At 48.4% G+C, this 26556-nt stretch overlaps 1 protein-coding gene across 1 annotated transcript in view; it reads right to left on the reverse strand.

The window, feature by feature from the left end:
• The window catches only part of G6PD (glucose-6-phosphate dehydrogenase), a 30568-nt gene extending 9212 nt beyond the window's left edge, over window positions 1-21356 (reverse strand). The window contains exons 1-6 of the mRNA XM_056855317.1: window positions 21213-21356; window positions 9887-9924; window positions 9067-9175; window positions 7411-7628; window positions 2027-2185; window positions 1251-1376 (exon numbers count right to left, since the gene is read on the reverse strand). Coding sequence (XP_056711295.1) covers window positions 1251-1376; window positions 2027-2185; window positions 7411-7628; window positions 9067-9175; window positions 9887-9924; window positions 21213-21344 — 782 coding nt within the window. The 5' untranslated portion in view covers window positions 21345-21356. The remainder of the gene's footprint in view (window positions 1-1250; window positions 1377-2026; window positions 2186-7410; window positions 7629-9066; window positions 9176-9886; window positions 9925-21212) is intronic.
• Between the last annotated feature and the right edge of the window lie 5200 nt (window positions 21357-26556).

Raw genomic sequence — 26556 nt, forward strand, 5'->3', positions numbered from 1 at the left:
CTGATGTTCAGAAATATGTTTATTAGACAGAGTTATTAAGAACAAGAATTGATGTAGTATAAGAAAATCGTATTAGATTTAGGAAATAAGGCCATTAATAGATTAGAGAGACCTTCTATGTAGATGATGAAACAGTCCGTGCGCCAGTGAAAAACAGCAAATGTAATTCTATTTTCCTTTCCCTAATTTCCCCCCTTTTTTTTGTATTTTGAAAAACATAATAAAAATTATTTTTAAAAAAGAAACTAAGTTGAATAGATGGTAGAGATAATAATCCGACAGCTGACCCAGGTCAGAGCAAAGTACACAATGTAAAGTTTTATGTGTGTTATGTGTTTGGTAGAATATATGTGTTATGTTTTATTTTGTTTGTTGTGTATATTTGTAAGTTTTAAGTCTAACACACACACACGGATTTCCTTAAAAAGGCAAGGGGGTGGCACACCTAAAAAAGGATATTACAGAGCTTGAGAAGGTGCAGAAAAGAGCAACCAAAATGATTAGGGGACTAGAGCAACTGTCCTATGGGGAGTGGTTAAGACGCTTAGGGCTGTTTAGCTTGGAAAGAAAGCAGCTGAGGGGAGACATGATAGAGGTCTATAAAATTATGCATGGTTTGGAGAGAGTGGACAGGGAGAAGTTTTTCTCCCTCTCCCATAATACTAGAACACGGGGTCATCTGCTAAAGCTCGAGAGATTCAAAACAGCTAAAAGGAAGTATTTTTTCACACAACACATAGTTAAATTGTGGAACTCCCTGCCCCAGGATGTAGTGATGGCTGCCAGCTTGGAGGGCTTTAAGAGGGGAGTGGACATATTCATGGAGGAGAGGGGTATTCATGGCTGTTAGTTAGAATGGATACTAGTCATGCTGCATACCTATTCTCTCTAGTATCAGAGGAGCATGCCCATTGTATCAGGTGCTGTGGAACACAGGCAGGACAATGCTGCTGCAGTCGTCTTGTTTGTGGGCTTCCTGGAGGCACCTGGTTGGCCACTGTGTGAACAGACTGCTGGACTTGATGGGCCTTGGTCTGATCCAGCAGGGCCTTTCTTATGTTCTTATGAGGAAGCAGGCACTTGGAACAGAGGTGCCACCAGTACCCCATTCTTAACGGCCATGTTTCCTGGCCTGTGTCCACTGGTACCCCAATCCCACAGCTATGGTTCCCGGCACTGGTAAAGCTCTAATGATTTTTACACCCTGCCCCCCAAGAAGCAGCCACTCTCCTCCCCCAGCCACCTCTCACCGGATAATGCCAAACTCATCGAAGTAGCCGCCACGGCCCTCTGTGCCAAACGGCTCTTTGAAGGTCAGTATGACACAGGCCACGTTGTCCCTATTCCAGACGGGGCCAAAGATCCGGTTCCCGAACCTGCAAAGGAAGCATGAAGGCCTGAGTCAGACACTGCAGGTGCGGTAACTGGAGAGTAAAACCAAAGGATCCCTGTTTTGTTTTCAATTGATCGTGCCCCACCCAACAATGCTCCTGCCAAGACTACGCCCTGTCCTGCACTCAATTGAAATGGACATGGACAGAATCAAGCAGGTATGGAGGAGAGTGATGAGGATGATCAAGGGCCTGGAGGCCAAGCCCTACAAGGAAAGGCTAAGGGAGTTGGGAATGTTTAGTCTAGAGAAGAGGTGGTTTGGGGGGACATGATTGCTCTTTTTAAGTATTTGAAGGGCTGTCAGAGGAGGGCAGGGAGCTGTTCCAGTTGGCAGCAGAGGAGAGGACTCGCAATAATGGGCTTCAATTGTGGGCGGAAAGGACCAGCTGGATATTAGGAAAATGTTTTTTACAGTAAGAGTTGTTCGACAGTTTAATCGGCTATCTAGGGAGGTGGTGAGCTCCTCCTCACTGGCAATCTTTAAGCAGAGGCCAGACAAGCAATTGTCAGGGATGCTCTAGGCTGATACTGTATTAAGCAGGGGGGTTGGCCCGGATGGCCTCTATGGCCCCTTCCAACTCTATGATTCTACGAAAGCGAGTCCTCTTGGCACTACCCAAGTTCCCCGTCATACCTGAGCACCATCAGGTTCTGCACCATCTCCTTGCCAAGGTAGTGGTCAATGCGGTAGATCTGGTCTTCTCTAAAAAGCGCCGAAATGTGGTCCGACAGCCTGTTGGAACTCTCCAAGTCCTTGCCAAAAGGCTTCTCCACGATGACACGATTCCAGCCGCTGGAGACAGGTCAGGGGGAGGGAGCAAGCATCAGTCTTTAAGTGGCCGTTACAATCCAGGGGACGCAAAGCCAAGCGAGAACTGCAGCCCTCTCACACACACATTCCGGACTCCAGGAAGTTAAACCGGGAGAAGCAGATTCTCTCAAGTTTACTTTACAAAGTTTATTCTGGTTCTCAAGGAACTACATAGGGCACTGAAACCCCACTCCCCAATCGCCATAAGCCTTGCTCAGTTCTTCTCTTCCTTCTACATTCACTAGGCATTGCTGGCAGGGTTTTAAGAAGAAGAGTTTGTTTTTACATACCGACTGTCTCTGCCACTTAAGGGAGACTCAAACCGGTTTACAATCTCCTTCCCTTCCCCTCCCCACAACAGACACCCTGTGAGGTAGGTGGGGCGGAGAGAGCTCTAAGAGAGTTGTGACTAGCCCAGGGTCACCCAGCTGGCTTCATGTGGAGGAGTGGGGGATCAAACCTGGTTCACCAGATTAGCCTCCACAGCTCATGTGGAGGCGTGGGGAATCAAACCTGGTTCTCTAGATCAGAGTCACAGCTCCAAACCACCGCTCTTAACCACTACACCGCACTCTTAACCATTACACCACACTTAAGAGACAAAGGAAAAACAAATGGTGCATCAGGAAGTCAGTTTTATTCCATTATGTTAATAACCCGCTACGCATTTCTCATTGAGCATCCTCAGGGGGATCTGTGAAATATACAAGCAGTGACCCACTGGTTCCCCTTGAGGAAGCTCAGTGCAAAACGCGTAGGGGTTATTAACATAATGGAATAAAATTGTCTTCCCACTGTGCCATGTTTTTTTCTTAAGTCTCTTTGTTCCATTTGGTTCGGCCCTTCATTCTGGCAGGTTTTTAGCCACAGGGGCTAATGCATACAAATAAATGCAGACTCCAAAAATCGCTGCAGGACAGTGGCAAAAATAAGACTGTGCCCTAAAACAGTGCATTCTAGACGATGAGGATGGGGATGATGATAATTATAATAATGATAATAATTATAATGATAATAACAAGCTTTTATTTTTACCCCAGCCAAGCCTGGCTCAGGGTGGCTACCAACATAATTATACATTGCTTGCTTAAAATGTAAAAAATTAAGAATTCTGACACATTTTAAAACACTTTAAAGCTTAATAAAACATTTTAACACGCTGTAGTTCCACAAAGAAGAAGAGTTGGTTTTTATATGCCGACTTGCTCTACCACTTAAGGGAGAATCAAACTGGCTTACAATTGCCTTCCCTTCCCCACAACAGACACCCTGTGACGTAGGTGGGGCTGAGAGAGCTGTGATTAGCCCAAGGTCACCCAGCTGGCTTCATGTGGAGGAGAGGGGAAACAAATTCAGTTCTCCAGATCAGAGTCCACCGCTCCAAACCACTGCTCTTAACCACTACACCATGCTGGCTCTCCAAGAGATGAACTCACATGGCCTGAAGCAAACAATACTAAACCCTCTAGCTGAGGCTAACACCATCCTAACTTACAGGGTTGGCTGCAAGATTTGCACCAGGATGAAGTATGTGAAGAACTTTGAATATTCTGAAGCACTATACCAATCCTATTTTCATATCAGGGAGATCCTCGGGAAGCTGAGTTCCATCCCAGATAACATCTCATATTTGCTCAATGCATACGATGGAAGACTCAGAGCTCACTCAGTCCCGCAGCCGCTACCCAAAGAGGCTTACTTGATTAATAAGCAGATCACGATGGGTAGCCGTGTTAGTCTGTCTGTAGCACTAGAAAAGAGACAGATCCAGTGGCACCTTAAAGACTAACAACATTTCTGGCAGGGTATCAGCTTTTGTGAGCCACAGCTCACTTCTTGATTAAAAGGTGTAAAAAGTTATGTCAATATCAACTCATTTTAGTGGGCTGTTGGTGTCAGCCAGTGTGCTGTGAGAGATGAAGAAGAAGATGGTTTTTATATGCCAACTATCTCTACCACTTAAGGGAGAATCAAACCAGCTTACAATCACCTTCCCCTCCCCACAACAGACACCCTGTGAAATAGGTGAGGCTGAGAGAGCTGTGACTAGCCCAAGGTCACCCAACTGGCCTTATGTGTAGGAGTGGGGAAACCAAACAGGTTCACCAGATTAGCGTCTGCCTCTCATGTGGAGAAGTGGGGAATCAAACCCGGTTCTCCAGATTAGAATCCACCACTACAAACCACCATAAAAACATAAGAAAGGCCCTGCTGGATCAGACCAAGGCCCATCCAGTCCAGCAGTCTGTTCACACAATGGCCAACCAGGGGCCTCTAAGAAGCCCACAAACAAGACGACTGCAGCAGCACCATCCTGCCTGTGTTCCACAGCACCTAATATAATAGGCATGCTCCTCTGATACTAGAGAGAATAGGTATGCAGCATGACCAGTATCCATTTTAACTAATAGCCATGAATACCCCTTTCCTCCATGAACATGTCCACTCCCCTCTTAAAGCCTTCCAAATTGGCAGCCATCACCACATCCTGGGGCAGGGAGTTCCACAATTTAGCTTCAACAGATGACCTCGCGTTCTAGAATTATGGGAGAGGGAGAAAAACGTCTCCCTGCCCACTCTCTCCAAACCATGCATAATTTTATAGACCTCTATCATGTCTCCCCTTAGCCACCTTCTTTCCAAGCTAAATAGCCCTAAGCGTCTTAACCGCTCCTCATAGGACAGTTGCTCTAGTCCCACTCTTAACCACTACGCCACGCTGGTGTAGTAGGTGCCCCCACCTTCCTCAAAGGACACCTCCACGAGCAAGACTCAATCTCAGAAACCACTGCTGCTACTTCAAGGAGTGAGCTTCTTCCATATTATACTGCTTGAGTGGACAGGTTACGTATTACTGGTTGATATAACAGTAGAAAAGAGTAAGAGTCCAGTAGCACCTTAAAGACTAAACATTTTGGACAGAGTAGGAGCTTTTGTGAGCCACAGCTCACTTCTTCAGAAGTGAGCTGTGACTCACAAAAGCTCGTACCCTGCAGAAATGTTGTTAGTCTTTAAGGTGCTACCTGACTCTTGCCCTTTTCTACTGCTACAGACAGACTGACACGGCTACCCATTGTGGTTGACGTAGGAAAGTAGAAGAACTGATCCATAATGTATGAATTGGCTCCAAGACACTCCACATCCAGAGAATGAGCCACCTGAGCCTGTTTTGAGTGTAATTAGCGCAAAAGGGGAAAGAAACAAAAAATAAGGAAGCTCAACTGGCACACACTTGCTATTGGCCCACGCCCAGGAGGAAAGCAGATTAAAAGGAAAAGGGAAGGAAATGAAGCCACGGAGACCCAGGGCCTGCTTAGGAAAGAATCGCAAGGCATTAAAAGAACAACTGCTTGCAGACAATCACCGCTGACTGATGCTCATGCAGCTAAGGCGGGATGCACTGACTGAAGCTGTGAAGAAATGGGACTTGGAGGTTTTAAAATGCTAGAAGGGGCTCCAGGAAGAAAGTTTCTGGAGGTTCCAGGAAAAACTAGGTTGACCTAGTCAGTGGGCGGAGACAGAAAAGGATTAAAACTGCTGAGAGGGAGCAGAGAGCGCTCTTTTGGCTGGGACACTCAGGGAAGACAGAGCTCATCTGAGGCCTGGAGGCAGCCATTTTTGACAATGTGCTGGCCCCAGGCACTGATGAAGACTTCTAGGTAATGGAATCTAGATAGAGATGTACAGTACCCTAAGCTTAAGAGCCTGTCCTATATTCCAACATCTGGTAGGGCATGTATAGAGAGAGGGACAGAGGAACTGCGTTTCTCCCAGTTCTTTTGAATCCCTTGCTCAATCTGTTGCTGTGCTAGCAGTATCCTTGGAAATGTTTTACTTTGAATAAATACTTTTAACTTTGAATGCTGACCATAGTTTCTCTGTACTACATAGTCCTCCACCAGCTTGGAACATGCTATTGGAAAACAGGGGGGCCCCTATTAGGGAGGAAGGCTGGCAGTTGGCAAGCAGCTATTTCTCCAGTGGCAACCCCAGGCAGTATCGTGTCTCCGTGGTGCCCAGAAGTGGGGCAAGAAGGAGACACCGAGGCCTCAGGGTTTGAGAGGGACGCCGGGGGGGGGATCCTGACCCCCACCCCAGTGGGCAAGTCCTACAACGGTCAGGTGGTGGCAGCAATTACCTGAAAGGAGAAAAAGGCAACCCCTCCCAGGGGGGGTTGAGAATCCCTGGGAGAGGGCAGGAGTGGAATAGGGCCTGAGAACCTGAGCCAGGCCTGTTCCGCCACAGAAGGTATGGCAGGAGGATTCACACACTAACTCCTGGACCAAACACAAACATAGCGGAGCCAGGAAAGACTCGCTCCTCTCCTTGTATGACCTCTCTGCACATCTTCATTAAGGCCCGCTTCATCCTCCAGCACTTCACACGTTACAGGGGGCAAGCCCGGGTTTTTGCTGCAGTACACGGTCAACCAGGGCCAACCCTGGTTCCCCGACAAGTATACTTGTTTGATAACAGCCTTTACAGACCTGCATGTACAATGTAGAACTAAGCATGGAACATGTGGCGGTGCTCTTGGCTTGCAGTAAAGACGAGGAGATGCACAGTGGAAGTAGAGGATTCCGGATGCATTAATGTCATCCGGCACAGGCAGAGGAAGGGGGAACAGGGAGAATTCCTGGACCTGCTTTAATTGATTTTGTAATTCCTTCACCTTTCTATTCCTTCTTACATACACTCCCCCTCCTTTTCTGTTTTTGCTGATTGGCTCAAGAGCACATGCCCAGTGAGATGACTGTGAGAGCAGGGGAAGACCTAGGCCCACGTTTCCCAAACTGTGGGTCGGGACCCAAAAGTGGGGAGGGGCCGTGGCACAGTGGTAGAGCATCGGCTTGGCACGCAGAAGGTCCCAGGTTCAATCCCCGGCATCTCCAGTTAAAGGGACTAGGCAGGTAGGTGATGTGAAAGACCTCTCTCTGCCTGAGACCCTGGAGAGACGCTGCCGGTCTGAGTAGACAATACTGACTTTGATGGACCGAGGGTCTGATTCAGTAGAAGGCAGTCTGAGAACCTGTTCATGTTTGGGGAGGGGCCACGGCTCAGTGGTAGAGCATCTGCTTGACAATTGAGTTCGACACCCTTGATGTATACGCTCCTTTGGCTCAGCACATGTATATGGACACTTACTGTTCACTGCCAATTCTCAAACATACCCTCCCCCCGACCCCACCCCCGAGCCAAACACTTACACTGTACTCATGCAGGTTTCCCGGATGTTCTGGGTGACGTCCTCGTAGACACTAGGTGGCAAAGCCAGGTAGAAGAGCCGGTTGGCTTTCTCGCCATTGTGCAGAGAGTTCAGGTGAGCGTTGAGCTGTTCGAAGGAGGCCCGGTCGTCGTACTTCCCTTGGACGTAGGAGTTGCGAGCAAAGAACGCATCCAGCTTCTTTTGTTCCTCGGGGGTGGCCTGGAACAGTTTTGGTATTTATTACCTTACAAGAGGAAGGCCTAGAGTCGGAAGGGACCACCAGGGCCATCTAGCCCAACCCCCTGCACAAGGCAGGAAATTCACAACTGCCTCCCCCTGCCACACCCCCTGTGACCCCTACTCCATGCCCAGAAGACGGCCAAGATGCATCTTCTTTTACCATCCTCTGCACGAGTATGCACATCTCCTGCTAAGACAGCAGTTGCTTTCTACCCCACCATCAGCCAGGCAGAGAGAATCAGCTGCGCTACCGGCTTCTTGTCGGGGGATACATTGCAGAAAGCTCAAGGGCCCTGAGCAGCGTCTACAGGTCACCATCAAGACAGAAGGACCATTTTGAACAGTTGCTACCTTTGCTTCGTCCATTTTGTCTCCCTTTTAGATGCAGCGTTCAGCAACTTTCCATTCATACACTGACTGCTTCTCTCACAACACCAGCTGCAGCCCTTACCATCAACAAGGCCTCGCTCATCAAGGTCACTCGCTCACACCACTCTTACTTAACTCAGAGAAAACATCTGTATGAGATGGGAGGGGTGAGATTGCTCCTTTCCCTGAGAACATTAATTCCGGTTCAATCCAGCCCGAAGCACCTCCCCAAAAGTCATCCTGATTGGGAGCTTATGGTCACCTATTCTTAGTTCACTTTCACATAAATTTGAGTAGGCCCAAATGCCACCGCTCCTTGTTCAACCTCACTTGTTAGCAGGTCGCTTTGTCACTCTGAATAATGCTTAGCTGAACAAGACCTATAGCTTTAACATCCAGCATTATGATGTTTTAACCTAGTAAGTATGAAGTTAGATAGACTTCTTTGTTTTATCTTGCAGTTGCCGCTGACTATGTAACTTGTAATCTTATACCTTTTTGTGAATACTTTTCTATCAATTAAGCTCTTTAAACTATTATTGTGAGTTTACAGAACTAACCCAGGACTGATCATAGGTTTGCCATTACAACTGATCTCCAGCTGATAGAGATCAGTTCCCCTGGAGAAAAGGGCCGCTTTGGCAATTGGACTCTATGGCACTTAAGTCCCTCCCCTCCCCAAACCCCGTCCTCCTCAGGCTCTGCCCCAAAAAGCTCCAGCCGGTGATGAAGAGGGACCTGGCAACCCTATCCGCTCACAATAGGTAGCCGTGTTAGTCTGTCACTAGCAGCAAAAAAGGTAGGAGTCCGGTAGCACCTTAAAAACTAAAAAAAATTCTGGCAGGGTATGAGCTTTCATGAGCCACAGCTCACTTCTGGCTCACGAAAGCTCATACCCTGCCAGAAATTTTGTTAGTCTTTAAGGTGCTACCGGACTCTTGCTCTTTTCTACTGCCAGGACTGCTCCGTTTATGTTACCAGCACGACGGCAGGGTCTCTGTCTTCAAAGTCATCATGAATTGGTCCCGGGTTATAAGTGAAGTCTCACCTTTAGGTATGGCTGGCTTTGCTTGCGGATGTCAGCGACCGTGAGCCGGGACCGGGCATAACCCACCACGTGGGTGTCATCTGGAAGCAGCCCATCTCGGAACAGCCACCTGCGCAGGAGATCAGAAGAAGAAGAAGAGCTGGTTTTTATATGCTGACTTTCTCTACCACTGAAGGAAGACTCAAACTGGCTTAAAATCACCTTCCCTACCCCGCCCAACAGGCACCCTGTGAGGTAGGTGGGGCTGAGAGTGTGTGACTGGCCCAAGGTCACACAGCTGGCTTCGTGTGTAGGAGTGGGGAAACAAATCAAGTTGACCAGATTAGCCTCCGCCGCTCATGTGGAGGAGTGAGGAATCAACCCGGTTCTCCAGATTAGAAGAAGAGTTGGTTTTTATATGCCGACTTTTCTCTACCACTTAAGGGAGACTCAAACTGGCTTACAATCACTTCCCCTTCCCCTTCCCACAACAGGAACCCTGTGAGGTAGGCAGGGCTAAGACAGCTCTAAGAGAACTGTGACTGGCCCAAGGTTATCCAGCAGGCTTTATGTGGAGGAGTGGGGAAACTAATCCAGTTCACCAGATTAGCCTCTGCCGCTCATGTGGAGGAGTGGGGAAACCAACCCAGTTCACCAGATTAGCCTCCGCCGCTCATGTGGAGGAGTAGGGAATCAAACCCGGTTCTCCAGATCAGGGTCCGCCGCTCCAAACCATCGCTCTTAACCACTTCACCATGCTACACCACAGACTGGCTGTGATGCGAGGAACAGGCAAAGGAGAGGGAGAGGGAATCCTCATGGACAGCAAAACAGGACTTACCAGGTGGTTGGATAGATCTTCTTCTTGGCTAGATCACCCTGAAATTGAGGAGGGGTGGGGAGAAGAAACATTCTATCACTGCTAGAAAAGAAAAATGAGAGGCAAAGGCTGGGCCCCGCATTTCATGGGGGCTGGAATTCAGATGACCCAAGACAGCAGTCCTGACATTCCTATGCCCACAAGACATAGGATTATCAGGATTACACTCAGAAGGGCTCAGGAGAGTGAAAAGAGCCTTCTGTTCCAGACCCAAATGCATTATCACAGGTCTAACAGAATTATATGATCATCTGCTGATCATGATAGTACTCAATTCAATTCAATCTATTTAGAGTCAAAGACCAGCAAAATCTGATATAATAAAATAAAAGGATTAAAACTATCAGATATTATTACTACAATAAAATGATAACTCCCTGATCTAAAATGATAAATCTCGGATCTAAATACATGGCTACTAAGTGCTACTCCAACATTACAGGCATAAACATATCCACATACATACCTACTTACCTACAAAAATACATATATATACACATACACACATATACTGGATATTAACAAAGATACATTTAAATACACATAAATCTCTATACAGGGAGTGCAATTAATAAAAAGATAAACGTAACCATTAATAATACTTAGGCTACCTTCTTCGGCCTTATTAGACATGCTAATGCACAAAATTTTGCCACCTTAAGGGTAGTTTCACTGAATCAGTCTGCAAGAAGGGCAGTGTAAAAAGAATTTGGTCTGTATAAAAAGCATAAGGCAGCTTCATGCGTTCCTGTGACTAGATGGGCCTTTGGTCTGATCCACTGTGGCTCTACTTGTGTTCTTAAGGTCTGGCCATGCTTTGCGCACCCAGACGTTTGGAGACCTTGGAGAAGATGTGAGACTTATACCAGTGTGCCAGTGTAGTGTAGTGGTTAAGAGTGCTGGACTGGGAGACCCAGGTGTGAATCCCCACTTGTGCCATGGAAGCTCACTGGGGGACCTGTGGCCAGTCACATTCGATCAGCCTAACCCTCCTCACAGGGTGGTTGTGAGAATAAAATGAAGGAGAGGAGAACACTGTAAGCCGCTCTGGGTCCCCATTGAGGAGAAAGGCAGGATACAAACAAATTCAATAAATAAAAATGCCGTACAAAAGTTCCGGCTGAGTTCTGCTCCCTCGTTCATGCAAATGAGACCTGTGTGTGTGTTAAGTGCCGTCAAGTCGCTTCCGACTCATGGCGACCCTATGAATCAACGTCCTCCAAAATGTCTTATCTTTGACAGCCTTGCTCAAATCTTGCAAATTGAGGGCTGTGGCTTCCTTTACAGAGTCAATCCATCTCTTGTTGGGTCTTCCTCTTTTCCTGCTGCCCTCGACTTTTCCTAGCATGATTGTCTTTTCTAGTGACTCTTGTCTTCTCATAATGTGACCATATACGATAGCCTCAGTTTTGTCATTTTAGCTTCTAGGGTCAGTTCAGGCTTGATTTGATCTAGAACTCACTGATTTGTGGTTTTTGGCAGTCCACGGTATCCGTAACACTCTCCTCCCAACACCACATTTCAAAGGAATCTACTTTCTTCCCATCAGCTTTCTTCAATGTCCAGCTTTCACACCCATACATAGTAATAGGGAATACGATGGCATGAATTAACTTGATCTTGGTGGCCAGCGACACATCCTTACACTTCAGGATCTTTTCTAGCTCCTTCATGGCTGCCCTTCCCAGTCTCAATCTCCTTCTGATTTCTGAGACCTAGGCCAAGTCAGTTTATTTGAACTGGAGAGGACCCTGCATTCTGCTGCCCAGCCCTTCTGTGACACAGCGCTTTTCTTCTCGCAACCGGTGCCAGGCAGTGCTATTCTTTGTACACTCGCCTGTTCCCCTTCCAAAGGGCAGCAGGCAGGAACTTTGCTACCACCCATGGCTACGCCTCAACGGCAAACACGCCTAGTCATGCTGCTTAAACTCAGCTGGCAGCCGCACCTGTGGGCTCCCGGCCCAGCCCTTCACACCACCGGGGCGAGCGACAGTCAGCCGCGGATCAGCTGCCTGGTTACTAAGCAGCAGGGCAGGCTGCATTGATCAGGAGGAGGAGGAGGAGGGAAACCCTGTCTGGCCCTGTTCTGACAGGGTCGAGTGAGGCCAAACACAACATTTCAAAGGAAGACACAGCCTTCACAAACATCATTTGGAAGGGGGGGGGGACTTCTGGGCTGGGGAGACAACGAAGAAAGAAGGGGGGAAATCATTTGAGATTTGAGCCCCAGAGAGCGTCTTGCCTTCTTAAAGATTGCTTACTGTCATTTCTCTATCACAGAACACTTGGTGTGCTGCTACATTACATTAAAACTTTATTACGGTCCACGACCAGCACAAAAACAAGTACAGTTAATGTTAAAGATTGCCATCTAACAGAGCGGTTCCTCAGTAGAACAGGCTCCCTCGGGAGGTGGTAAGGTCTCCTTCCCTGGAGGTTTTTAAGGTTAGATGGCCATCTGTCAGCAATGCTGATTCTATGACCTTAGGCAGACGATGAGAGGGAGGGCATCTTGGCCATCTTCTGGGCATGGAGTAGGGGCCACTGGGGGGAGGTAGTTGTGAATTTCCTGCCTTGTGCAGGGGGTTGGACTAGATGACCCTGGTGGTACCTTCCAACTCTGATTCTATGATCTCTCTCTCTCCCTTCTGCAAAGGCATTGCCTTAACCCTCTTAGGGTGTGACACGGGGTCTCCAGATTTATTTAAATTTCCTGGTATATACCCCCGAAGGACATTACAATTGTCTGACGAGAACTTGCTGGTGGCCCCGGGCCCTAAGACTGTGCGGCTGTCCTCAACGAGAGCCAGGGCCTTTTCGTCCCTGGCTCCGGCCTGGTGGAATGCTCTGCTTGGTAACATCAGGGCCCTGCGGGACCTTAAGGAGTACCGCAGGGCCTGTAAGACAGAGCCTACAACTGAGGATAGCTGCATGTGCCAACTTTACTGGCCTCCCTACCCTTCCCCCTTCCCATATGTGAAATGTGGCTCTCAGAGTTGAGAGCCATCTTTGGTTACGGGGCTTTAGGATGTAATTTTATTGTTGATTTCATTGTTGCCACCGTGTTGCGGTATGGTTTTAAAGATGTTACCTGCCCTGGGCCGGCTTTGCTGGGGAGGACGGGCCACAAATGTGAAAAACCAACCAACAAATAAATAAATATAAAAGCATCTGGGGTAAAGAAGAATATCAATCGGGGACACAATGCTAGGGCGGAGAGGGCTATTCCTTCCCCACCCCTGAGATAAGACTCCACCCCAAGCTGCTATTAGTGCGGGGAGGGAGCAGGGGGAGAAAGGCTGCCTGTCTTTGTGCTCTTGTGCCTCTACCAGAGCTGATGGCAGCCCAATTTCTTTTGGAGAATTAGGGTTGCCAACTCAGGACTGGGAAATTCCTGGAGATGGGAGAGGGGGATGCTTGCGGAAAGACTTCTATCCCTCCTAGACTCCATGGTATATCACAGAGTCCACCCTCCAAAGCTGCCATTTTCTCCAGAGAAAACTGATCTCTGTAGTCTGGAGATCAGTTAAACATATGATGCTGCCTTCTACTGAATCAGACCCTTGGCCCATCAAAGCCAGTATTGTCTACACAGACCGGCAGCGGCTCTCCAGGGTCTCAGGTAGAGGTCTTTCCCATGACCGACTTGCCTAGTGCCTTTAACATGAGATGCCAGGGATTGAACCTGGGGCCTTCTGCATGCCAAGCAGATGCTCTACCGCTGATTCATAGCCCCTCCCCAGTTGTAATTCCAGGAGATCTCCAGGCCCCACCTGGAGGTTGGCAATCCAACAGGAAAGTAATAACCACTCCTGTTCTGGCACTAAATGGCCTCAATCCCTGTGTAAGCGTCCACGTGCTCATACTCTAATGACTAAGCTACCATAATTTAATTGCTTATTTTTAAATATAGGGTCACCAGTGAACATGGCACTTTACAGAGCAGTAAAAACAAGACTGAGACCTGCCTTGAGATATTTACAGTCTGGATTGTTTTGGTTAACCTGGCAGGAAAGGTGGAGACAAGGGTAACAGCGGATGACTGTGAGCAATTACGGATGCTTAGGGTTTGCCGTGGCTGGGGACTAAAGGTTCAACTAGATGAGCTGCTGGCAGTCTATGACAATATGTCTTTAATTTTCTTTAAAAGCAGTCACCGGAGAGGGAGGGGGTTTCAATTCTTCAATTCACAGTTCTGGTTCTTACCTTTAAAGCCCTCTCCAACCCTGGAGACCCAAATATCTGGCACTCTGCCTCTCCCTATATGAACCCGCTTGTCATCTGTGTTGAGTGTTCATGGCGCCACCAAAAAGGAAAATGTGTTCCTCTTCAGAGCAGGCACGATAGCTCAAGCCCCTAACTTTCAAAACAAGGACATAAAACACTCTTGCTCTAACTGATATGCCTCTTACACAACCAACATCTTCATGAGGGGCTCTGGCATGACTCCTCAACATCCACCCATAAGGCAAGTATTAATCTTGGGAGGGAAAGCACTGGATTCCTCTACAGAAGTCCCGATTATTACCATGCTCTTGAACAGCTCCTGATCATTTTGAGGGGGTCATGCACTGGAGTGAACAGACCCCCCCCCCACAAGCCAGATCTGTCCTTGTCCGTCAGTCTTCCATTCTGCTGTACATAATGATTCCCAAAATCCATCATTTGGTGTGGCTATCTCACCTTCCATGAAGTACAGGTTGAGTATCCCTTATCCGGACTGCTTGGGACCTGAAGTGGTCCATATTTCAGTTCTTTCTGTATTTTGGAATATTTGTATACATGAGATACCTAGGGGATGGGACCCCAGTCTAAACATGAAATTCATTCATGTTTTATATATACTGGATGGTCCAGGCTAGCCTGATCTCGTCAGATCTCAGAAGCTAAGCAGGGTCAGCCCTGGTTAGTATTTGGATGGAAGACCTCCAAGGAATACCAGGGTTGCTGTGCAGAGGAAGGCACTGGCAAACCACCTCTGTTAGTCTCTTGCCATGAAAACCCGAAAAAGGGGGGTCGCCATAAGTCAGCTGCAACTTGACGGCACTTTACACACACACACACACACACACACACACTGAATGTAATTCTAAACAATATTTTTTAACAGTTTTGTGTACATTGAACCATCAGAAAGCAAACTGGCGTGCTGCTGAGGGCCTGTGAGTAACGCCTACATGCCGGCTCAAATGTTCTGGTTTTCGGGTAGGTCTGGATATCGGATATCGGGATAAGGGATACTCAACCTGTACTATCTTCCTTAGGTCAACCTCCGGAGCAGAAAGGGACTCTCAGAACACATCCAAAGAATAGCCTCCTGTTACCACGGTCAGACCTGAGGCACATAATTGGGAATTTGTAGACCACACGGAAAATCATCGCAGCGGTGCCCTGGTCGGCATCAACTACTGGTCAAAGCATCCCACACTACTGGATAGCAGGGATCTGAAGCGATGGAAAAGCCAGTCAGATGCCCAGTACTATAATGATCTGGTTGTGCCTTCAGGATTAACCTGTCCAGTGTTATCGAATCACAGAGTTGGAAGGGACCACCAGGGCCATCTAGTCCAACCCCCTGCCCAATGCAGGACATTCACAACTACCTCCTCCTCACACCCCCAATGACCCCTGCTCCATGCCCAGAAGATGGCCAAGATGCCCTCCCTCTCATAATCTGCTTAAGGTCACAGTGTCAGCATTGCTGACAGATGGCCATCTAGCCTCATCTTTAAAAAACTCCAGGGAAGGAGAGCTCACCACCTCCCGGGTAAGCCTGTTCTACTCAGGAACAGCTCTAACTGTTAGAAGGTTCTTCCTGATATCTAGACGGAAACTCTTTTGATTTAATTTCAACCCGTTGGTTATGGTCCGACCTTCTGGAGCAACAGAAAACAACTCGGCACCATCCTCCATATGAAAGCCCTTCAAGTACTTGAAGATGGTTATCATATCCCTTCTCAGTCTTCTACTCTCCAGGCTAAACATACTCGTCTCCTTCAACCTTTCCTCATAGGACTTGGTCTCCAGACCCCTCACCATCTTTGTTGCCCTCCTCTGGACAGGTTCCAGCTATGTCCGGCAACACCTGATCTTCTGGCTCTTGCAAGAGCTTTGCTTTATACTTTGCTTTATAGTATATACACACTTGGTGCCTTCCCTGCAGTTATAGCAGAAACTCTCCTTCAAAATGGCGAAAGTCTTCTGCCTAACATTCTGGCACATATAGCTGTGAATAATGCCTGAGAAACAGAGATTCCTGGCTTACTGTTCAGCCTTTCCTCTTCTTCCCCAACACAAAATCCCTTCCCTTCATGACCTATTTAACCTGCCTTTCTCAGCACAGACTACAGGCAGGATACAATGTCATTTACAATACAAACCAAAATACTCAAGAACCACAGGACGTTAAAAACGAATTCACACAGTCAAGAGATCATACACTTTATCTGTAAAAAGTACTGATCTGCCCCTGGCAATGGCACCAGAATGCCAACAACGTGGGTGCCTTCCTGATACAGTTTGGGTCCACGTGGTTTTTGCATTTGTCTACAAATAGCAACCGTGCCCTGCTGCCCTCATTGGAGGTGGAGTGACCTGTGGAAACTGCCAGCTCTCCAGCTCCCCGCCAGGGCTGGAAGCTTTTTATCTAATGCAAACATTGACAAATCAGGTACCCTGTAGTGAACTGGTCCAAAAAGGTGTGAAGCATCCAGGGCACATGAGGCTTGCAGCTGGATGAGGTGTGCATTCCTTTCTTTCTAGGTGCACTTGCTACCTACGCAGAAGATCAGGATCTCTAATTCCTTCACAGAGAATCTCACGGATAAACTCCAGCATCTGTGACATTGCTTCCAGGTTAAAAAATAAATAAAGGCTGTTCCTGAAATACAAGAGCTGATGACTAGGATTATAAGCTTTAATTGGTATAGTTTCTTTAATCAATTAACAGGGGCTACAAGCTGAGGGCAGACTGTTTGGGAGTGTTAAACTAGTTTGGTTATTATGAACCAGTGTGGCGTACGGTTAGAATGCTGGACCAGGGACCCCGGTTCAAATCCCTTCTCTGCCATGAAATCCACTGGACTAGTCACTCTCTGTCAGTCCGAACTACCTCACAGGGTTGTTGTGAGGAGTAAATGGAGGAAGGGCGAAAACCATGTATTTTGCCTTGAGCTCCTTGAAGGGTGGTTGGGACAAAAATGTATTAGGGATGGAAGTGCAGAAGAGGTGGGGGGGAACTTCCTGTCTCTTTCATTTCTATCCTTAATACGGGACTCTCTCTTTTCCTTGATATTTCAACCCCCCCACCCGCAAAAAATATCACACTCAGAGCTGGTGCGATGGTTAAATTGTCAGACTAGGATTTGGGAAATCCAGGTTCAAATCCCCACTCTGTCACTGAAGCTTGCTTGGGTGACCTTGGGCCAGTTTGGACTCGAACCTGACTGTCCTTGGGCCAGTCATACACTCTCAGCCTAACCCACCTCACAGGGTGTTGTGAGCATAACACGGAGGAGAAGAGAATGAAGTTAGCCACTTTGGGTCCTCATTGGGGAGAAAGATGGGGTATAAATAAAAAAGGTGCAAGCACCAGGTCACTACTGACCCATGGGGTGACGTCCCATCCTGACGTTTACTAGGCAGACTGTGTTTACGGGGTGGTTTGCCATTGCCTTCCCCGATCATCTACACTTTACCCCCAGCATTCTGGATCCTCATTTTACCGACTTCGGAAGGATGTTAGGCTGAGTCAACCTTGAGCCGGCTACCCGAAACTGACTTCCGTCGGGATCGAACTCAGGCCGTTGCTGCTTACCACTCTATTTATGCACTACAACCGAAAGCTGGAAACCTATTCATAAGCTAGGGATAAACAGAGGAAGGCTGGGTTTTTCCCTCCATCACCAGAACGCTCACTTCCCTCTTTTGCCAGAGAAGAGAACTACGCTTGTGACTCATCAAAAGCCGGCGCTGCCCTTTAGCTAAAGCACGAGCGCTCAGTAACCTCCTCCTTCTCCTATGAAAAGAGCCAGACTGCACATCAGGCGGTTCCATCCAGCCCTGGGCCACCTCACCTTACAGGAGACAGTCCCCAAGCAAAGACTGGATGCAAAAAAGCAATCAAGATCAAAGGAAACACAAGCCTCGGTTCTGACCGCATCGGGTGATTTGCCAACGTTTAAGGGACAACTCATAGAGGGAGGGGGAGGAATATCTTGCGGAAAGCTGGGCCTTTGCTCCAAAGACAAATTTCTATGGCACCACCATGAAGATGGTTTCAGAGGGTCACCTTGGTCTGCAGTAGAAGAACAAAATTCAAGTCCAATGGCATCTGACAGACCCCGTGAGATTTTCGGGGTGTGAGCTTTCGAGAGTCAAACCTCCCTTCAGTAGGAATGGATATCTCCAAGCCCTGACATCCCAGTCAGAAGACGCTCATTCTACCTTTGCAACCAGCCTCCAGGCTTCTGACGGGGATGTCAGATATCTGACATCGTTGTCAGATATCTGAGAAAGGGAGCTTTGACTCTCGAAAGCTCACACCCTGAAAATCTCATTAGTCTTCAAGGTGCTACTAGACTTGAATCTACCTGTTCTACTGCAGACCAACATGGGCTACCCTCTGAAGCTATCAAAAAAGAGAGAGATGCAGCAAATGACTCCAAGTACACCCTACAATGGCTTACTTTTTTGAATGTGCTAGGTTGTTGTTACTTTTGCTGAAATTGCTCTCCCACCCAAACAAAACACTTTACACTGAGTAAATTTTGCAACTACACGTAGGAGAAGCAGCAGAAAACAAACCTCCGCAAGGAGCCAGTGTCGTAGGCTAATCTTGACTGGCACCAGATTACCAACGGCATTGCTAAATCCAAGATTCACTGGGATTAGCCACTTTACCCTCCCCCTCGAGCATGCTCTCAAGCACTGCCACCCCCCACCAAGAGGGATGTTGATTACACACCATGCGGTCATCAGTGTGTTACACAACTGCACACCCCAGCTGAAGGGGAAAGCTTACACAAGTAGCAAGAACACAAGTCGCTGTCTGTTGCAGGGCAACCTGGCTGCTCCACCTGTCTTCGGTATTCGGGCCACGCAATCATCCCATCAGATCAGATTAATACGGCAAAGCCATTAAAATATTCATATCAATTACAGAGTAGAATTAAAAGATACAGTATCCAAAAGTATGGGGTATATAATTCTTAAATAAATAAATAAATTAGCTAAAAACCTCAGATTAATATAACACTTTCCATTTTAGGTTAAATTGCCACGCCCCTGCTTTGCCTGACAAATCTTGTATATTGAAGCACAGAATTTAGCTACTTGTTTCATCGTCTGGGCTGACCCTTCCCATAGGAGATTCCTCAACCTCCCTTTCTCAGAGCTGTCCTTTGTTAGATTAGGGAGAGGGGAAGGGGAGAGGGGAATTTAGCTTAAGTCCCATCATCCGACACAGATCTGTTATCGTCCCGAGCCCCACCACTGGGCGGAAGTTGCTAGGCAGGGCATCACGCTGAGGAAAGGGATGCTTGGGCAGGACAAAAGGGGTCTTGACAAAGGAACTGCAGTACCAAACGAACAACTTTTTGAGCTCAGTTCTAGTGTTATTAACTGCCACAGAGTTCAATCTCTGGAATTATAGGCTGGGTGAGCTATACGAAAAAGGAACGCTTGTCACTCCACTGCAAGTCCCCTGCAGTCATAATTTCCATCAGGACAGGAATGTTATGTAGGATACAGGAATGAGGCTGAAAAGAGCGCCTCGATGTCAGGGGCCGTGGCTCAGTGGAAGAGCCTCTGCTTGGCACGCAGAAGGTCCCAGGTTCAATCCCCGGCATCTTTGGTTAACCGTTAAAGGGACTAGGCAAGTAGGTGATGGGAAAGACCTCTGCCTGAGACCCTGGAGAGCCGCTGCCGGTCTGAGTAGACAATACTGACATTGATGGACCAAGGGCCTGATTCAGTATAACATAGCTTCATGTGTTAAGGTCTCCCCTCTCCTCCATAATATTTGCCTGTTATCACTGGATCGTCATGTATGCCAAGCCAACCCCGTTTCTTCACCATACAACATGATGATGTCACAATAGGAGGATGTTACAGGGGAATGACAGAGAAGTCAACATGGCGGCATATCGTGACCCTGAGTAGTTCTCAATTGCCTGCATAGTACGTCCAGCCCCTTCCTATAGCCAGAAGGAGCAAATAAGCTATTTATCCCAGTAATCATGTGTAAAACAGTTTTCGTTCCCATCTCTACAAGTAACAATTACAAAGCAAGCGAGACATGTCTGTTCGAAACACAGCGCGCAAACTTTCAGGGCATACAGAATTCCTCCCCAGGCTGGCTGACTAAGAGGTGTGGGGAGGAAAAAGCAGGAAGGCAGTACATGCCCTTACGTTCAGTCATTGTGATTTAATCGCTTGCATCCTGATTTTAAATGCTAGTTACTCTGTTGACATTTTCCGCAATTTTATCACTTTTATTATTATTTTTTAGGCAGGCAACTTTGTCTGCCCACCCCTTTCTAGAGTTATTGCACTGTTATTGTTGTTCCTTCATGAGTGCATATTGTTTTCATTTCTGACTTTATGGAATACAATTCACCATTAATGTTAGAAAAAGAAAAGAAGAAGGAAGGAAGGAAGAAGAGTTGGTTTTTACATGCCGACTTTCTCTACCACTGAAGGAGGAATCAAACCGGCTTACAATCACCTTCCCTTCCTCTCCCCACAACAGATACCCTGTGAGGCAAATGGGGCTGAGAGTGTGCTAAGAGAGCTGTGACTAGCCCAAGGTCACCCAGATGGCTTCATGTGGAGGAGTGGGGAAACAAATTCAGTTCACCAGATTGGCCTCTGCCGCTCATGTGGAGGAGTGGGGAATCAAACCCGGTTCTCCAGATTAGAGTCCACTGCTCCAAACCACCGCTCTTAACCACCACGCTGGCTCTCAAGAAGATGAACGACTAAAATCCAAATAATGTCACCTACCACCAAACCCCGCAGTCTTTTTTTTTGCCGTCTCACACAGAATGCCTGTACCTTCACCACCAGTCCTATAAGCATCCCCACCCCAAAGTATCCACTGCAATACCTCTCTGACATTCAAGCCCTCCCCCAGCTAGGTTAGGTGTGCCACTTTGAGAAACATCTTGTTTCGCTTAAGCTGGGTTTTATTATTATTGTTGCACAAAAAAGTCACATCTGGACACCCCCTATCTCCAGCCCAGGTTATCTATATCCCAGCCTGGCCTAGAGGGGGAAAAAAACTCACCGAAGCCCCTAAGATGATGAAGATGTGGGTATCTGACTGGAGAAAGTCATTCCCCTGGCACAGTTCTTGTCGTAGCATCCCACAGACGTCCTCAAGACTGAGCGCCTCCTGTACAAGGTGACGGCTCATCATGGCAGCGTTGTTCCCTGAGGCGAAAAGGAGTCTGTCAGGTGAGGCTATGTGGGCAGAAACCTGTCTCCTCCCCCCTCCTTTTGCCCTCCCCTCCCCGTAGCAAATGATGCCCGGGTTAGCAGCTCTTTCAATTCCTTCCATGGCACAAACCACGTCGGTAGGTACACTGGATTGATCCCTTGGACACAAGTCTGGGCTTGCTGCACAGTCGTTCAGCTCAGCTCACGCCACATAGTTCTGACAGCAAGTCCTGTCCGGTCTGCAGGATCTACTATGCAAGTATTGACAAATTATCTCCTAGAGCTCTCTGGAGTCAGGGCTGCCAGACTTCACTTACTCAGATTCTCTAATGCTAGATGGGTCCAAAACGATAGAAAAAGCAGGTTGAAGGTGAGGAACGCCTCAGTGAGAGAGAGAACCAAGAAAAGTGACCTTCTGTGTGTGTTTGTGGCTTACTGAAAACCTACTGCCAGACCTGGGGATCCCAGAGAACGGGGGAGTGTGTGGGGAGTTCACAGAATCCAGTCTCAGGGCCTGCAATTTAAACACGAAGACCAACACAGAAGAAGCGGGGAAATTAAACTTTGTGCTTTCATGTTGCTTTCCCATCAACAACTGCTGCTCTTACTTCCTGCTGTTACCCTGCAACAGCTCAGATAGAGAAAGTCAGCATATAAAAACCAACTCTTCTTCTTCTACCACTTAAGGAAGAATCAAACCGGCTTACAAATCATCATAGGCTGGGTTTGTGTGTGTGTGATCATGATAGGGTTGATTACAGCAGCAAATCAATACAAGAGAGGGAAAGTTTAACCCCCCCCCCCAATGCTGGTCTCCCTTCCCTTCTCCCCTTCTGTTCCTTTTCTTTAAACTTGTGAGTTTCTTGGTGGCTGTTGGTTCCCCTGTTTATCATCCTCGGACCAACCTCTTCTGTTACGGACAGCTTACCGATGTGAGCTGGTTCTGTAGTCCAGGGCACCTTCTTGCAATTTTAGAATAGGATTTATGGTTTTACATTTATATGTTTTAATGTTATAATGTTAATATTATATTGTATTTATTGTTGAGCCTGGCTATGCTGGGAGAGGGCTGGGTATAAGTCAACTAAACTAAAGCTGCATAAAAGGTAAAGGTAGTCCCCTGTGCAAGCACCGGGTCATTCCTGACCCATGGGGTAACGTCACATCCCGACGTTTACAAGGCAGAAGATGTTTACGGGGTGGTTTGCCAGTGCCTTCCCCAGTCATCTACACTTTACTCCCAGCAGACATCTTTTTTTGTGGGGGGGGGGGGAGTGGGGAAGAGATTTGTAGATTGCTATTTTATTTTTTGGTTTTAACTGAATGTTTTAAACTATTATTGCAAGCTGCCTTAAACCATGAGAAAAGGCAGGATATACTTGTTTTAATAAATACATACATAAATTGTGGGGGTGGGGGGGGTTGGGGGGGGGAAATTACAGGGTTACAAAGAAGCAAAACTGTCCTCAAAAGCGAAACCGGTATCTTTAATGGGGCAGTTCTGGGGGACATACAAAGTTCAAGCTACATGCCGTTCTTCTTAATGCACGGTGTGTGGCAAGAGAGAGAGAGAGAGAAGGAGTTGTCAAAGAGCAGCAAAATCTCACACAGTCAACTCCTCTGGAAAAGGGTCAGGCCAGCAAGCCATGTGTTGGGGGACGGACAAAGGCCCCTGGAACAAGGCAGCGTCTGCCCACATGGTCCCTGGAGCAGTCTGGCAGCTGAGCTGCCTTGAGCAGAGGAGGAAGCTCAGCCTAGTGGGCAGAACCAGGAAAGAAGTCAGGCTCTCCGTGGGAGGGCACAGCCACAACGGAGAAAGGGGGAGAAGAAAACAGAGACCTCCGTGCCCAGTCTCTGCTGCCTCCCTCCCTCTCCCGACTCTGGAAGCTCTGTGTGGCCCACCCCATGTCCTCCTCTGGACCACCACCCCCCAAGCCAGTCCTGAAAGTCTAGGTCTGTGTCAGTGGGAAGGGGGGGGACATACCTTAGTATTCAAGGGGTCGGAGGGAGGAACGAGGGCCACATTATAACCCCGTGATCTCAACTCTCAAAACCCTCACTACCCCCTAGACCCCTTTCCCTTTTGGCCCCCCAACAACCCCATCTTCCTTTTTTTCCCCCAACCCACAGGACACCCCACCTCCCCCCACCCCTTTCCTCAGCCCGCCCCACTCCACCTCACACATACCCCCTTCCTCCCAACATATAACCCCTTTCTCAGCCCCACTGACCCTGTCCCTGCCCCCCTTCCACCCCACACATACCCCCTTCCTCTGACCTACTCAGCCTGACCCTGGCCCCCCTTCCACCCCACACATACCCTTTCTCAGCCCCACTCACCCTCTCCCTGCCCCACTTACACCCAACATATGTCCCCTTTCTCAGCCTGACCCTGGCCCCACTTCCACCCCACACATGTCCCCCTCCTTGACCCACCCCCTTCCTCTGCCTCACTCAGCGTGTCCCTGCCCCCTTCCACCCCATACATACCCTTTCTCAGCCCCACTCAGCGTGCCCCATTCCACCTCACACATACCCCCTTCCTCCCCACATATACCCTCTTCCTCTGCCCCACTCAGCCTGACCCTGGCCCCCCTTACACCCCATACATACCCTTTCTCAGCCCCACTCACCATCACCCTGCCCCATTCCACCCCACACATACCACCCTTTCTCAGCCTGACCCAACCTCCACCCCACCTCCACTCTTTGACCCACCCCCCTTTCTCAGCCCCACTCAGCCTGACCCTGGCCCTCCTTCCACCCCACACATACCCCCTTTCTCAGCCCCACTCACCCTGGCCCTCCTTCCACCCCACACATACCCCCTTTCTCAGCCCCACTCACCCTGGCCCTCCTCCCACCCCACACATACCCCCTTTCTCAGCCTCAGCCGGACCCCCCTTCCACCCCACGCATACCCCTTTCCTCACCCCACTCAGCCTGCCCCACTTCTACCCCACACATTACCCCTCCTTGACCCACCCCCTTCCTCAGCCCCACTCCCCCTGCCCCACTTCCACCTCACACATCCCCCCTTCCTCCCCATAGACCCTCCCCCCTTCCCCAGCTCCACTCAGCCTGGCCCCGCACCCCCTCCCACCCCACAACCGATCCCCTCAGCGGCCCACCCGCGGCCCCCCTACCGGGCATGGCGCTCCCGCTCGCCTGGCTGCTCCCCGCGGCGCTCCTCCGCCGGCACTCCCGCCGCTCCCCCATCGGCCCCCGCGGCGCTGACAGCCGCCACGCCCCCCCCGCCGCCAGGCCAATCGCGGCGGCCGGAGAGGGCGGGGCAACGTGGAGCCAATGGGAGGCAGGCCAGGCCGCCTTTCCCCGCCCACCCCCCGGCGATGTTTTCAACCGCCGTTCCAGGCGAGCCGCCGCGAGGGAAGGCGGGAAAATCAAGAGCCGCGCAATAAACAAACAAACAAACAATCAGAGCCGTGATAACGAACAGATAAACACGCCTTTGTCACTCTCCCCCCCTGCATACCACATATCCCGCCTTTAAAAAGCATTCCACCCCCCCTCACATACACAGGCAGAGATTCAACGGGTGAAGCTCCCCCCCCCGTGGGGAAAAAAGCCACCCCTGTTGTGTAATGCCTGAAATCATTATATGCGATGGGATGATGGGAATTTTACCCTTGTTAGAGGAAATGGATCGTTGAATATTAATGGAATCAGTGGCAGAAGCTAATTAAGGTTGCACGCCCACAAAGAAAGTAATTTCTCTTAGTAAAAATCACCTTTACTTACTAACTTCAGGGAAGGGTAACTTGGATATAAAGTATTGGAAATGTATTATTTGATTTGAAATATATTCTTCGTACTCAATAAAGTACATCTGCACTCATGAACACGCCACGCTCAGCATATCAGAGGTGGCTTGTAGAGTTACACCAAGCCCTTGCACAGGTTACAGGCCTCAAGTATAAGAGGCCCACTGTTGCTCCTTAGTTAGAAGCTAATTAAAGACTCCATAGATGGCTTTAGTAGGCTTGATTAAGCTGGTTTTCCAGAGGTAAGAACCAGCTGGGAACCCTCTTAGTCAGCCTTGGCAGCGGCCAGGGTCCAAGATAAGAAGAACTGCAGCAATTTAGGATCAAATAGAAAAACACCTGATCGTGAGGGTCTTCACTGCTCATTAGTGAGAATGAGATCACCATTTCTATGTGATTCGCCTCCAAATCTCTAATAGGGTATTCAAATCCTTAAATATCTATTATTATTAAATATCTATTATTAAATATCTATTATTGGTTCTATGTATTGACGCCGTGCATTTCGTCTTTTGTACCTCCCATTACCAAAGATGATATCCGTGCTTGCACTCCTTTGATGTGTGTGTGAATTGTCCTGCGCATTTGGGGCAATTTTTCACCCGGTGTGTACATTGGGCCTAATAAACAAACTGCTTTGAACTCTCAGCCTCCTAGTGTGTTATTGTCATTGGGAATTGATACAATAATACAGGCATATCCGTTGGATTTCTGCCTGTCGCGCCCACGGCTTTCCGGGCCGCGGGTTCAAAGGCGAGTCCCGTGAAGCAACTCGCCCCCCTCTCTTTCCAAATAATAGACACAGGCGGAGGGCAAATGTCATCTAGGCTCCGCTTTGGGCCTGGAACCTGCGCGCCTCCCTGAGCCCAAATATGGCTCGGTGGGTGTCCAAAAGGAATATCCCCGCGCCTGATTTCCTGCCGGAAGCGACCGCCTGCTGAACCCAGGCCAAGTTACATAATGGCATTTAAAAAATAAATTAACAATTGCCCTGTAATGGTTGCAGCGCATAAAGGCGTGCATCTCGGATAACCATGAGGGAGCAACTGTTGCTGAACCGGGCGTGGGCGGAGGCCCAAACTTTTCATTTCCAAGCATAAAAATATGTGCAAACGTGCAAACGGAACAGAAGAAAACTACATGCAAGACTGAATGGGATGAATGACGCCACCCCCGTGACGGTCGTTCTCGTTGCAAACGCTGTCCTGATTGCAATAAAGTAAATTGAACCAAAAGAAAAAGCATCTTTAACTTTCTCAAAACCATTCCCCCCCCTTTTTTTTTTGTTATTTTCGAAAGATTAAACGAGTGAACGTAACAGAAAACAGATGGGGGAAATAATAATGCGTCTAAAATATTGCATCTACTATTCAATTATATAGAAGAAAAAGTATATACACTGTGGCTCAA

This window comes from Euleptes europaea, chromosome 1 (assembly GCF_029931775.1).
Source record: "Euleptes europaea isolate rEulEur1 chromosome 1, rEulEur1.hap1, whole genome shotgun sequence".
Taxonomy (NCBI): Eukaryota; Metazoa; Chordata; class Lepidosauria; order Squamata; family Sphaerodactylidae; genus Euleptes; species Euleptes europaea.